At 41.1% G+C, this 15,211-nt stretch overlaps 1 protein-coding gene across 2 annotated transcripts; it reads right to left on the bottom strand.

The window, feature by feature from the left end:
- Positions 1-2,538: 2,538 nt before the first annotated feature.
- Positions 2,539-15,106, bottom strand: LOC135464171 (uncharacterized). Of its 2 annotated transcripts, none has more exons than XM_064741672.1 (4): positions 14,974-15,106; positions 12,315-12,515; positions 10,166-10,801; positions 2,539-3,365 (listed from the first exon to the last, which is right to left on the bottom strand). In XM_064741672.1, the coding sequence occupies exons 2-4, from the start codon at positions 12,457-12,459 to the stop codon at positions 3,088-3,090; spliced, it is 1,059 nt and encodes a 352-aa protein (XP_064597742.1). In that variant the 5' UTR covers positions 12,460-12,515; positions 14,974-15,106; the 3' UTR covers positions 2,539-3,087. The 2 variants fall into 2 exon arrangements, with proteins under 2 accessions (XP_064597742.1, XP_064597741.1); XM_064741671.1 differs by lacking the exon at positions 14,974-15,106 and adding an exon at positions 14,794-14,878.
- Between the last annotated feature and the right edge of the window lie 105 nt (positions 15,107-15,211).

The following is a 15,211-nucleotide window of genomic DNA, read 5'->3' as shown; positions in this document are numbered from 1 at the left end:
AATGTGTCCAGATTTCAACTTCCAGAGCCAAAAACTAAGCATCGTAGAGAGTTTTTAGAATTTGATACAAGTCAGAAAGAGCTTGGTCGAATCGGCAGCTGATATCAGTTTTATCTGATTTATTTATTTGATCGTTGTTCAAAGTTATACCCCGGATGATGGCGGTCATTACGGATTATGGATGCAGGAACCGGTGTGCCCGCAGTAAACTACCGACCATTGGCAAGTTTTTGACAAACTTTCCCACGTGTGACTGTATACATGCACATCATAATGGTGGACGACATGTTGTTGTCAACGAACGTTAGTCAACGAATACGGGCAGGCAAGCGTCGTCTCCAGGTTATTTTTTACCAAAGCGACACTAACAACGAGTGGGGGAAATTGGACGTTACCTGTTCACGTCACGAGATTGAACCCGTAACCCATGTATCCTTGGGACTTAAAAAGAAAAGAGCTACTTTGATTCAATATTTGTACAAAAAAAGTATGAGTGTGACATGGGAAACGTCATATTACACAATAATTATTTTATACCGTATAGATTTATTTGATTGGTGTTTTAAGCAGTTCTCGGGAATATTTCACTTACACAACGGCGGCCAGCATTATGCATGGTGGGAGGAAACCGAGTAATCCGTGAACAAGCCTTGGACAAACCAGTGTGTAGGATATAGGTCATATGTGGCAGAAGAGATATCAGGCTTTTTGGATCGGTATATAGAAAGAAATAGAAACAATGCGTATAGGTAATAACTTCATGTTAATCCAACATCTTTATCAAATCATACATGACCACACAACTGTGTGTAAAACATGTAAACTGATCTTAGATTACACTGACGGCCCCAAAGGTGAATTTGATCATTTTACGTTATTGCAATCAAACATGTATCAAACTTTGTATTTAGGAGATATGAGCAAAGCAGGAAAGTGCGTAGTTTTCGTACTTATTTAATTCTTTGATTGGTGTTTTACGCCATACTTAAGAATGATTCACACATACAACTGTGGTCAGCATTATGGTGGGAGAAAACCGGGGCGTGGTTTTCGTATGAAGTTACAAAGAAAATACGAAAACTATGGCCCGGTTTCCTCCCACCATAATGCTGGCCGCTGCCGTATATGTGAAATATTCTTGAGTACGGCGTAAAAGCACCAATGAAATAAACAAAGACAGAAAACATTAGGTCATAGTGACGGGAGAGGAGTTATTTTCAAGTGTTGTCAGGTCATTCCTCTCTTGTCAATTGGAAAAACTGCTGGAAGTTTGTCTGAAGTTTGTTCCGACGTCAAAAAGTGCTGATCCACCATATGTTATCACCTATCAGTTGAAGCGTTAAAGGAGCACTGTCAACACTTTCTCGGGCATTTGGCCACCTGTTAATTTGTACTGAGTAAACCATCAGATTTTATCATCTATCAGCTAATGAGTTCAGGGGCATCTGTCGAGACATTCTCTAACATTTGGCCACCTGTTAATTTGTACGTTATCTGAGTAAACCATCAGGTTTTATCATCTATCAGCTAATGAGTTCAGGGGCATCTGTCAAGACATTCTCTAACATTTGGCCACCTGTTAATTTGTACATGTTATCTAAGTAAACCATCAGGTGTTATCACCTATCAGTTGAGGAGTTCAGAAGCATCTGTCAAGACTTTCTCCGACATTTGACCACCCGTTAGTTTGTACATGTTATCTGAGTAAACCATCAGGTGTTATCACCTATCAGTTGACGAGTTCAGGGGCATCTGTCAAGACTTTCTCTGACATTTAACCACCACTGACATTAAACCAACCACTAACGGTTGGTTCATGTTATCTCAGTAAACAATCAAGTAATTCGGGAGCTAGCAGAGCTTTATGGGTCAGGCCGCGTACAAATGGTTTGATACATTAAACATACAGAACCATAGTGGAAAACTCCAAAATGGTGATTCGCAAGTGCAACGCCCTTGCCAATGCACCCGAATTTAATTTTATGGCCCACGATTCAGTACAAGGATGAAACCCATTTTACACAGCCATGACAACCTGAGTATTCAAGAGGAACGTATCACATAAGTTTCATCCTCGTACTGAATCGCGACCGATACCCTTGTTTTAAGGTAATTTAGCCCAAATACTGACATATGACACGTTCTAATATGGTTTTGAGCATGGAGTTAGAACTTAAGAATTACTATTTCATAATAAGCACATCTTAAGGTATTTTTTGTTAAAAAAAAACATGTCTTCGTTCTCCAAATGACCGATAAAAGTCATTAATTAGGCCGTTCTTAAGCGGATTATAGCATGAACTAGGAACTTAAGAAATGACTTCAATGATCAAGATGTCATGAGGAATGTATAACATGAGCTTCATCCTCCTATTCAATCGTCATGGATAAAATTAGTCTTGGGGTACTTTCAATATCACACCTAGGGACGTAAAACAACGAATCAAATAACTAAATCCTATAAATCACCCCTGGGGTGCTATTCACTGATGCAGCACTAAAGAATCACCATTTTGGAGTTTTCCCACTTGGTGTGTCAAACTGACCGATTGTATGCGGCCTGACCGATAAACCTCCCATTGTTCCCGGACTAAGGTGTTGCCATGTGTCAGTTCATGCGCTCAGAGGCTCTGTGCCATCGCTTTGTATGACTATTTGCGCGTAAATGTCCCCTGGAGTTCAACCATCAAGTAGTGCAATGAATCAACTAAATGTTGGATTTTGTTTGGGGACTGACTATCTGTTGATTCAGATCACCCTGCCGTTCAACCATCAAGTGGTGCCATGGTTCAACTGAATGTTAATGTTTGCCTGAAGATTGACCCTCAGCTCTTGCATGTTGCTTATGTCCACCGTCAGATGTTACAACTGTTCAGTTAACAGCTGAAGTATGTCTCCCGACTGACCATCAGTTCGTTCATGTCTCTCGACGGTCAACCATCACGTGCCGTCATGGTTCAACTGGCATTTGAAGACTGTCAGACCGTTGGCCATCTGTTCTCCATTGCCCTGGTTAAGCCAGTGCCTCCAAGAAGCAACATAAACCGTTATTCTTACGTCAAACCATCTGTTGCTACATGGCAACCATCAGGTGTCTCCAAGGTATGGCTCCGCTGGCGTATCCTGCGAGTTTTGTGCGTTATTTCTTTGACGTTTCATCATCTGCTGGTACATGGACCAGGCCTGAAACTTCACCTTTTCCCAATGCCTCGTACCCAGCACCGGCTCTCTCTCTAACAACTCGTACACGTCGGATTTCGTTGGCGGTTTTCTCGTACGCTGGACGATCGGCAGGAGGTTGGTAATAATGGCTCTCCTTTCCTCGTGTGACCAGTACGTCCTCTCTCGCTTCTGGGGAGTAGACCCTGCAATAACACCAACAACAACAAACACGTTAGTTCATGCTTAACGAGATTTACTTAATTATCTTTTTACCTTATTCTCATTTAATGGCATGCGTCTAATAAATTCACCTACAGGACGGTGATTAGTGTTCTAGGAGAAAGTGTCCAGACTAAATTTATTTATTTGATTGGTGTTTTACGCCGTACTCAAGAATACGACGGCGGCCAGCATTATGGTGGGAAGCAACCGGGCCGAGCCCGTGGGAAACCCACGGTCATCCACAGGTTGCTGGCTGACCTTCTCACGTACGGCCAGAGAGAAAGCCAGCATGAGCTGGACTTGAACTCACTGCGACCGCATTGGTGAGAGGCTGCTAGGTCATTAGCGCGCTGAGCGACTGAGCCAAGGAGGCCCCCGAATGAATTATACATGTACATGAAAAACAATTGTGTCGACAAACAACCTGTAACTGTTTTTTTACACATATTTAGCGTTAATACTTATTTTTCAGACTGTTATCGTTATATAACCTATAGACATTTTTTTTTAAAATATGTGGAACAATGCTTTCTTTCCAAACACTAACAATGTTCATGTTATAATTAGAGACGATGCTTTTGGATATAGGGTTTATTTTCTGTGTTCGCCTGTGTATTGCTTTAATCCTGTATATGATTAGGCTCTTGGGGCGACCAATGGTAGAGTTGTTAAAGATGGCTGCATTTTCATGGCCAGGATACACGTGGTGGGGCTTCAAACTCGCCCATGGTCAAGGGATACGTAGATTCTGCAACTCTCACTGATCATGGGGCTTTTGTGCCATGACAAATAACGTGCAGTTGTTCGCTGAAAGATACTTCATTGTCTTTCATGAAAATAGGAAAGCATACGGATATGGCCAATTTCACACCGTGGATTCCTGTAAGCAAGAAAACTAATTTAGAAAGAAGAGGTATGTTTCTAGTTCTGGCATATATGGTATGGTTGTGAGCAAGAGCTTAACCATAGCAATTCGAGAGGGAGAATATGGTGTGCATACTGTATCTCCAAGTTGGGGAGCTTGTTAGTAATTTCCCCAGGGTCGCCGGTATTCATCGGACACTACTTTTTGCTCAACCCATAGGAGTTATCGGTCGGTTGGTGAAAATTTGTTTGCCATAATGTTTAACAACAATCAAATAAATACGTATAAAAATATGGGTTCTGAAAGATTAGCAAGGAAAGGTCCGCTGAAACTAATCCGACAAACTCGACGCGAGTCACATGGTTTTCAGAGCTGGTGAGAGCGTGTGAGGATCGTATGTCGCTTTTCAGCCAATTGACTGGGCCCTTTAGAATGAACGATTATGGCTTAACGACACGTTAGCCACACCGTGAAGAGTACAGGTCTATTTAGTACGGTCACGCTGTTTATGTGTAGATGGTAAGACGAGCATCCCCTGGTGTCATACAGTTGGACTTTTCCACCACCAACGAGAAAAAAGTGCTCAAAACTCAAAACTGTTCTGTTGTCAGCATGACTAGACCTTTTATCGTGATTTAAATTAACTCAGTGGATAAAGATAATGTTTTCTTTCTCTTGTAAACAAATATAAGCATGTACATCTGTGTGTATGGCTGACAATCCCATCCTCGTCGATTACAGTGTAAAAATACTTTACTTTCACGACTATATACTGTGTTTCAAGTTTGCGTTTTCCGTACATAGGGGCCTTAAAACGGCACTTTTGATACCAGTACTTTCTCTGATAAGATATTGAAGTATTAATCAAACTTTCCAAAAACCTTTTAAGTTGTCCCATGAGGTGTGGACATCAACCAAAAGCAAGTAAAATAAGTCACCTGAAAAATGCTAAACTGCTGGTGAAATGCGGTACTTCGTTTGTAGCAATCCTGACCCAGATTGTCATATCGGTATAATACTACGGATTTGACGAAAAGGTAGTTAGAGCAATCACATAAATGAGTTTTTCCAAGAAACTTAGATTTGGTAGCAAGACCTGTAGGAGACACATTAATGCAAAACTTCAGCTCAATACCTGAAGTACTGAAATTGTGAATTTGGTAATTTACCCTAAACAATATGCACACAGCACATGAGCAATGGACCATCCCCCTTGTGTCACTGTGCTTTATATGCATGTAAAACTTAAGGTCAATACGTGCTGTACCTTTTTGAGATATTACCCCTAACAATTTGTTTAACTTTGATTCCAATACACATTGCACTAAGTCAGGGATTCGGGAATTAACAGTATTTAATATGCACACACCGAATCAACGATGGAATATCCTCCTTATGGTACTGTGATCTGCATGTGAGAAACTCCTGATCTCAACACCTGCAGCACATTTTAAGATACAACCCCTTAAATTTTGTTTGACATTGCTTTCCGTATTATTACACGCCGACGCCCAGGGTACAACAAGAGTAAGGCCTGTACAGATGAGCTAAAAATGTCGAAATCACAAAATGTAAAGAACCTTAAACAATAGCCAAAATTACTTGTCATACTTGAACGCAAATTGGGGTTATGAGTTTGCTCTGGAAAGCAATGACTGCTGTCTGGCTGTCCGATTTCACGTCATCAAGAGGCAGACCGCCGCCACTCGTGGAGTCGGCTTTAAGTGGTATTAGCCTAGGTGGGCTGGTGGAGAGGACAGCGAGAAAGTAAGGCTTGAAAACAAATTATAGAGTCACAACAGCATAAGAATTACTTTGAAAGAACATGTACCTCTTGAAAACCATTCTGTAAGCGGCTTTTGGTTACAGAATCCAACTCGTGGACGTTATTCATACTTGTCAACTAAGCTCCGTTCTTCTATTATGAATGTCCGCTGGATATACCCTCAAACTCATTTTAGTTTTTCACACGTATAATAGAAGTAAAACAGCCCACGTCGTATGTATGAGTTTTATGTCGTACTTAACAATTTTTCATACGACGCTGCGGAATAATTCGGTGTGTGTACATAAACCGTGTCTTCCAAAGCACCGTTGACACTGAAGTATCACGCAGAAGACAACAGACATAACACCCCACCCAGTCACATTATACTGACACTGAGCCAATCAGTCATGTTTTCGTTGCTCTAACCCCTCTGTGCTCAGCGCCAAGCGAGGTAACAACAAGTATCACTTTTAAAGTCTTTGGCATCACTCGACCCGGGTTTGATCCCAGGTCTCCGAGGACGACGCGGTAACCATTTGGCCACCGAAGCGGTCGCACCCAACACTGTATTCTTGTCACTACATTCCTTCAATTTCCTCCAAAGTCATCCCAAATCGCCATTAACAGAAACCGGAAATGTCCTGCAGTGTTCTCTACGTTCGAGATTTTCTCAGATACTGCTAACTTTCTCCAGACGACTCCGTCCTACTTAGCTGTATGTCGTACCGAGAACTTCTTGGAAGCTCTTTGACGTCATCTAAGCTACAGTTGTTGTCCTTCATGTATCGCAAACACTGCTGTTTGATGGAAACAATGGTGCTGGGTCGGATGGCTTTATTCAGCAATACAGAAAAGTGTTGACTAGCTTTGGAGACCCCAATTTGAATAGCGTACCGCGCCATGTCGGCTCGCTGCTTGGCAGTGTATATAGCGTACTTCCCTCGCTTGTCGCTGAATAGTGCTGGCAGAGTGGAGGAGCGTTCCGTATCTACTGTGGGTGATCGCCAGGGCGTGTTGTCTGGAACAAAGCCCGAAAAGGAAACACTTGTTTACCATGGTTTGAAACCAGAGCTTATCAATGCAGAATATGTACATGCGAAAATACCGATACACGAAGAATGGAGAAGACTACGAAAGTTACAAATCGAGAATTTCACCAGAGCGTCATCACACGGTATACACAAGTATAGGTGCACTGATGCATTTTCTATAATCCAACGCCAACAAAAGCACATAAAACGATCCTAGGCCCAATTGCGGTCGACTTTTTTTCTTAAATACATGCACTTAACCAACTTTTCAAATCTGCTCCCACAGCATGTAGGTGCGGAAGGTTTGTAGGGACATAGGGACATATAACCCAGAATATGAACCAGGACAAGCCATTCAACACGTCCTTTTTTGGGAGCTACATAATCTGACGGTATAATGGCAGGAGTGGTAGGGTACTACATGTTGCAGGACAAAAAAAAACCATGCCAGATATGCCAGAACTAAAAAACATCCTCCTTCTCCCTCAAATGGCCTCTATTACAGCTTTGTTGCTGCCTCGAATTCACTGTTGTCAAATTGGACATGTCTGTACCCTTTCCTATCGTCATAAAATCTCCTATGAACACACTGACCATTTCTTGCCTTTTGACACTGGCACAAAACCAAACTCTTAGCACGGGAATATTCTCCATGTGACACTATCTCCCAATTATTGCTTTCCTAAACCGGTTTGTCTGGCACCGATAAGCTCTTGTGGACCAAAAAAACACACACAATCTCATTCATGAAAATTTTCTGAGGCACCCCTTGAATGAATATTTAATCAATGTCTTCACCAGAATGTTTCAAAATTGTTAATAAAAAAGTTTGGGGCTAGTGACTGAACACAAAAACAATTTAAATTTCAAAAAATTAGGCCTACATCCAATAAGCAATCATAAAACAACTCTTACAACATTCACAGCTCTGGAATAATAAAAAGAGACTAGATACATTGGTTATTTTGGCATAATTCAGAAAAGCACATTATCTGGAGCTTTTGTAAACTCACACACCAAACCAATCATGTCAACACATAACTGTTCACAAAAGTTTTAGCTAATAGATGGGAAAATCTTAAACTGCCAAATGGTCACATAATCACAAAATCTAAATGCAACTGGTGTGTTAACATTGTTCAGGTAATTCTAATGGGCAGTTTATATTTATATTATTAACTGTCCTGTAGAAATTGACTGGTTGATTGACTGAAAAACATCTGGCATCTATAACACCAATACAACAGGTGCTACAGTACCATTCTCTGATGGTGACATCAAAGTGTTGATATTCTGATGACTAACCTGCACTTTGGGAGTAATCAGCTGTGCACACCATGATTTGGAAGCCAAGTGGTCTTCAACACACTTCAGGCTGTGCAAATGCTCACTAAAGAGGCAAGAACTCACTTTCAGGATACACTAGCCAATGATCTCCTTATAATGTTCAATGATCACATGAGATTATTCCACTGGCTTTTATGACATGTGCTTGTTTGTGAAGTAAACATCAGGTTTAAGGTTTAAACTAAGCTATATGTAATACACTTTTGTTTTTTCTTCGGTGTAATTAAAGATTTGTTGTTTACTTCATTTTATTTTTTTCATTTCTAATGGATGTGACATCAGAAACTGTCCAGCTCTTGACAAGTTATTTATTTTTTTATTTGATTGATTTGATTATTTGTTTTACGCCGTAGTCAAGAATATTTCACTTATACGACGGCAGTCAGCATTATGGTAGGTGGAAACCATGTACAGCCTGGGGGAAACCCACGAACATCCGCAGGTTGCTGGCAGACCTTTCCACATACGCGCTTGGCAAGTTAATTTTTAACTTGTGCTTGCACACATTGAACATCACTTCTCTTGAGCATAATATACATATATACATCTATCTGTGTTGCAAAGTATTTGATTTTTCATCAAATTTTGCCAGAAAATCCACTTAAGTCCAAGTTGAAATTCCTATTTATTCAAGCTTTTCTTCAATCCATTCATTCAGGGCACATATTAAAGTTGTACATGTGAGGGACAGTGAATAAGGACATGTTAATATCACGTACTCGACAAAATATCAAAAAAAAACTCCCCAAAGCATCATCTATCTGATTAAGGGAGTTCAGAAATTGACAACAACGTTACAGATTAAAGGTATCATTAAAAATATATTCACTGGGGTTATTAGACCCAGCCTGAAAAAAAGGCCCCTGCCTCTAAAGCTTAGCTCACGATTTTCTGGTAAACGTTTTATTCACTTTTCTCTTGAAGATCATTTCATTAAAATATTTTTCATAAGCCATAAAAAAAAAATAAGGTCCCTACTGACCTTATCTTACTTTTATTAATATAGGGTTGTTTTAGTCTGAACAAAGGACTCTTCATGGACGGTCTATACCTACATACATGTAGACTGCCTAACAGCATTAATCACCAAAAAGACGTTTTGGTGGCCTAATGGCTAGAGCATTCTCTTCGAATTTGGGCCGCTTCGGGACCGATAGATCAAGGGTCAATCCTTGATCGAGTCACACCTAAGACTTTAAAAGAGGAAGTTGTAACCTCCTCGCTTGGCGTTCAGCATGAAGGGGATAGTGCAATGACTGGTTGACCCGTATCAGTATAATGGCTCGGGCGGGGCGGCTTACTTGCCTTCGGTAAGTCGTCTCAGTGAAGCAGCACTAAATAAAAGAGCGGTGGAAATCCGTCCTGCAACAAGGAGGCACATTACACGTACATGCACCCTAATGATTCCTTCGTCGTCATATGACTGAAAAATTGTTGAGTACAATGTTAAACCCCAAGCACTCACTCACTCGAACTTGGGAGAGCTGGGATCAAACTGGGGTCCGGTTATACCACAAATTGTACTTGTAGATGCATTGCTTGGCATTCAGCACTGAGAGGTTAGATCAATTAAAGAGGACTAGCTGGCCCGGTGTTAGTACATGTATGCGTAGGGTATCTTCAGAATGATACTTCAGTGGCGGTAGGACTTTGGTGGCAGGGACTCGCCCTGCCAGAAGAAGACACAACATATGTTCACACACCTAATCACTCATTAACAAAAAAATCGTTAAATACGATGCAAAACTCCAAGCGTAAATACGTACTCACCAGAAGGACTTAGCACACCGCTCATCGACGTGAGCACATTATACTCCAATGTGTTCTCTGCTGAAAGATTGCTTTCCCTTCCTGAGAATGACGCTGCAGAACTTTGTGGAAAGTACACAGACAAATTGGACATATCTCCCTGGTGACAATCATTAGTCCCAACTCTCCCACTAGCATTGCCATCCAGTGCCAGGTTTACACGATCACTTACAGATGACACAGAACTGGGGACAGCCTCGACTGCTGAGCCAGGTACCTGTATGATGGACACAAGGCTCTCTGTGTAAGAAGGATTGTGAATGTCAGCACTGGCCGCCGTTGTGCTGGACAGTTTTAAGTTTTTGGGAGGAGAATGATACTGGTCCTGGTGAAGCGTGCCTGCAGGGTTGTCTCCCCTTTTTCTCCAGACTTTGCGTCTTTCCTGAGAAACTGGAGGGCTCCTTGAACTGTGCATTGACACAGGATGTGGAGGGTGCGCAGAGGTTTCATCTGTGACGATGACATCGTCTTCATCTGCGATGCGAATAGACTGGTCCGTGAAGTCAGGCTGCCGCGAGCGTTTGTTATGCCGGTTTGCAGCAATGGCTTCCTCGAGGCCCTGCATCCAGCCTGGAGGAGTTGGCTCCCCTGAACAATCTACCATCAACACAAACCACAAGAATTGATAAAGGTACACACACTGTAACATAAGAGGCAAATAACAAAAACTGAACAGTTCAATCATACCCTATCACGAATGAGTACGAAGAAGCCAGCTGAAATCATGAGAAACGACGTAAATTGTGAAATTATACCCAAAAAATAAAATGTATAAACAGATAAATGTGCAAGCAGCAATGTGTGGACTGATGTTATGGACTTAAAAATGTATTATTTTCAACATGAAGTACACCTAAATGTAAATGTGTATATGCATGGGACATTTGAAGTACCCTTCTATATGGCAAAGTTAATGTAACATACACTACATTTTGTAATGTTTCTAAACTTTATTTCATTTGTTCATGTAAATGTCCATGTAGATCTCTAGCCAAACAACAAAATACACACAATCAAAACAACTGTTCAGTGAGACAAGACAAAATACACACAATCACAACAACTGTTCAGTGAGACAAGACAAAATACACACAATCACAACTGTTCAGTGAGACAAGACAAAATACACACAATCACAACAACTGCTCAGTGAGACAAGACAAAATACACACAATCACAACAACTGATCAGTGAGATAAGACAAAATACATAAAATCATGGCAAATGTCCAGTGAGACAAGACAAAATACACACAACAACAACAACTGATCAGTGAGACAAGACAAAATACACACAATCACAACAACTGTTCAGTGAGACAAGACAAAATACACACAATCACAACAACTGTTCTGTGAGACAAGACAAAATACACACAATCACAAGTACTGCTCGGTGAAAGAAGACAAAATATGCACAATCACAGCAACTGTTCGATGAGACAAGACAAAATACACACAATCATGTCAACTGTTCACTGAGACAAGACAAAATACACACAATCACAACAACTGTTCAGTGAGACAAGACAAAATGCATACAATCACGGCAACTGTTCAGTGAGACAAGACAAAATGCATACAATCACGGCAACTGTTCAGTGAGACAAGACAAAATACACACAATCACGACAACTGTTCAGTGAGACAAGACAAAATACACACAATCATGACAACTGTTCAGTGAGACAGAGACAAAATACACCCCATCACAGCAACTGCTCAGTGAAATAAGAAAAAAATACATGTACTGCAGTTTTTATACATTCAACATGCAAATATGCATCGATAAGGTGCACCCTTCCTCAAGATGACAAGTTTAAAACTTATACCTTTTTATTTTCATGACGCTGCATAAATTAGATATCACAGTTGAAAGGAATGAAAAGTACACACATTAAGAGAACTCAAAGAGCTGAAATGTCATCAGTTTTAACCAGTCAGGTATGTGTTATTTTTAAAGCCGGAGAGGGCAACTGTTTCTGCAGACTTCACCTGAACCTTGTTTGCTTTTTTAGTCTGCCATGTGCTTTTTAACATTATGGGCTTTTTGTTTACAGATGTGAAGAAAATACCTTCACACAGATGATATGATGAGGACTGATACTTACCTAAGGTAATGGATCCCCTAAGCTTGAACTCTGCCAGTCTCATGTCAAGCCACACAGCAAACTGAGATAGGATTTTGGGTTCATTACAGAGCTCTCCTATGATGGAGGCAAACTTGAACTGCACCCTCTCGAGGGTAACTCCCATGGTCACGTCTCCAGGGCCAGCCGTGTAAATCCTGGGCAAACCTTTCTGATAAACACCTGAAACAAAACACACAAGAAAAATAACCTGCTGAACTTACTACATTTCAATCCATGATACATGTATTGTAGCTCTTTCACGTGTCTTTAATGCAATGAACATTTCAGATTTGGCTCAAAGGAATGTTCAATTTTAAGAATATATACCATGCCAGATTTTCAGTAAAACATCAATCAGTACAAATCTAATCACATTTCAGCTATTCTTTCAGAATTGCCTCAAAACATGCATGATCGATACTGGTAAATATCAGAAATTGTACAAAAATTTCACTTCTGCAAATTTTAAATGAAGCCAAATGCTACGAAAGTGACTTGTCATTGTTTACATATGGGATGCAGTGGTGATAACAGGTTGGTTTCATTATAACGTGGGGTGATCTTCTAATCTTAGACTGCTCTGTTGTCATGTTTGGCAAAATTTTATTCGGCTGTGGATGGATCCAAACATCCCGAACCAACACCAGAGCGCTCTTCATTTAAAACCGAATGAAGTTGCTGTAGCAGTGTGTCGCGGTGTTAGAGTACACATCAAATGTAAATCTACATCGCCCAACACAGAGTGTTAGGAGATTTACAGGCAAATGACTGCTTCTAATGTGTCGGGCCAATGGCAAGCCACATTTACCACAACTTCACACGCGCACCAGATCTTCCCTAGTGTAAAGTGATGTCAACCGACTGGTCCCCACAATCAACTAACCTCTTCTGAGTTTCGCTGAACCAAAAATAATCCATGACAAATCCACAAATTCACAAAATAAATACACTTTCAGATGCTACACCCACTGTGGCCACCATCTCATTCTGATAGTTGCACATACAAGTCACGTGATTGATGTGAGCGCAAAATAAAAAATAAGATCGTTAACAGGAGAGAATACCTATAGCAATCATTATATATGTAACTCTAGGCAAGTCCAGTCGTCCATTTGGCTGGTTCAGTCCTCTTGTTGTCAAATGGCGCCAATCTCTTCAGTTTCGTTCGTTCTTGCACGTGATGAAAATGGTGACAGATGGCTTACAGCCACAGTGGGTGTTGAGTCTGAAAATATATTTATTTTGTGAACTTGTGCAGTTGTCATGGATCACTTTTGGTTTGACGAGACTCAGAACAGGTTGGGGAGGACTCGGTTGACATCGATTTACACTTGTGAAGACGTAATGGACGTGTGAAGATGTGGTAAATGTGGCTTATCTTCAATCTGAAACGTTAGAAGCAGTTGTTTTCTGTAACTCTCCCAACACTTTGTGCTGAATGATTTCACATTTAGCAACTGGGCGCTTGAAACAGAAAATGTCTATCAAATATGTCCCCACGGCCTTAAGTTTGCAGACATTTATGTTTCTTATCTTTCTGTCTATCAATTTATTGTAACCACAATGTCCATCTGTTATTTCTTAGGCCAAGATGCCCAAGCATTAGCGAGGCTCAACGAGGGCGACTGTACTGACAGCCTCGACATGTTTGACGAAGGCAGGAAACTGCATCAGGTTTCTAAATGGAGTGCTCTCTGATGTTGGTTTGGGACCATCCATGGTCAAACAAAATTTGGCCAAACATAATGGCTAACGTCGGAGCAATGTCGGACTAATGGTCTTCGAGGCTGGCAATCTCCTAGGCCTCAGCGATTAGTGTGAAACGGACATCATGATGCTTAATCACAAGACAGTGCCATCCAATACCCTAATTAAATAGACGCTGAATGCAAACAACACGTTTATTTACTTATTTATTTATTTATTTGATTGGTGTTTTACGCCGTACTCAAGATTATTTCACTTACACGATGGCAGCCAGCATTATGGTGGGTGGAAACCAGGCACAGCCTGAGGGAAACCCACAACCATCCGTAGATTGCTGGCAGACCTTCCCACATACGGCCAGAGAGGAAGCCAGCATGAGCTGGACTTGAACTCACAGCAACCGCATTGGTGAGAGACTCATTACGCTGCGCTAGCGCGCTAACCAACTGAGCCACGGAGGCCCCCGACACTGCCATCGATTACCCTACTTAAATAGACACTAAATGCAAACGACACGTCGTGACTGGCGTTAACATACTGTTTATACCAGCTGAACAATGTCTAACACTGTCTAACTCAATTGTCGGGAATTTTAAACTTGAAGGTGGTGTCTGATGGTAAAGTGACGTCAATTCATTGAAGAAGCAGCTTTTCCCAATGAACACATGAGAAGGAGCTCACTGACTAACAACAGGGTCACCCTTGTCTTTACAACTGGCCAATTGTCTATAGACTGCTCCACCGTCCTTACGTTTAATCCGATCGGAGCCCTGGTGTTGTAAAGTTCCGATTCAAGAATTGGCAATATGATATTTGGCGCAAAGAAGCATGTATGGTCCAGAATACAGTAACTCAAGCGCAACGAAAACTGCCGCCCCTGTCGTGCGTCTTTACCACAAACGTTGTGACTGCACAGTAACCTTTTTCTTACCTCCACGCTAGAAGAGTTCCAGGTATTTATGTATTTCGAAAGTGAATGGAATGTTAATTACATACATTATCGAGATTCCTTTTAGGAATTGATAATTTGTAAAATAGGTAATAATAAAATAAACAGTTTTGTGACAGGATTCAGTACGACTATGGAAAAGTCGCGTACAACTAATGACTGCTCCCTGATCTCAAACAGTGATGACGTAGAGCTCATGTTCAACAGGTCGCTGGAAAAC

This window comes from Liolophura sinensis, chromosome 3 (genome assembly GCF_032854445.1).
Source record: "Liolophura sinensis isolate JHLJ2023 chromosome 3, CUHK_Ljap_v2, whole genome shotgun sequence".
Taxonomy (NCBI): domain Eukaryota; kingdom Metazoa; phylum Mollusca; class Polyplacophora; order Chitonida; family Chitonidae; genus Liolophura; species Liolophura sinensis.
The sequence above is the reverse complement of the archived record's forward strand: the minus strand, read 5'-3'. Positions and strand labels throughout refer to the sequence as shown.

Coding starts and splice junctions, on each gene's coding strand:
- LOC135464171 (XM_064741672.1), bottom strand. CDS start 12,459: ATGGGAGTTACCCTCGAGAGGGTGCAGTTCAAGTTTGCCTCCATCATA. Junction 10,802..12,314: donor TAGGGGATCCATTACCTTAG/GTAAGTATCAGT, acceptor TGTTGATGGTAG/ATTGTTCAGGGGAGCCAACT. Junction 3,366..10,165: donor CGGTGTGCTAAGTCCTTCTG/GTGAGTACGTAT, acceptor GTGTTATTGCAG/GGTCTACTCCCCAGAAGCGA.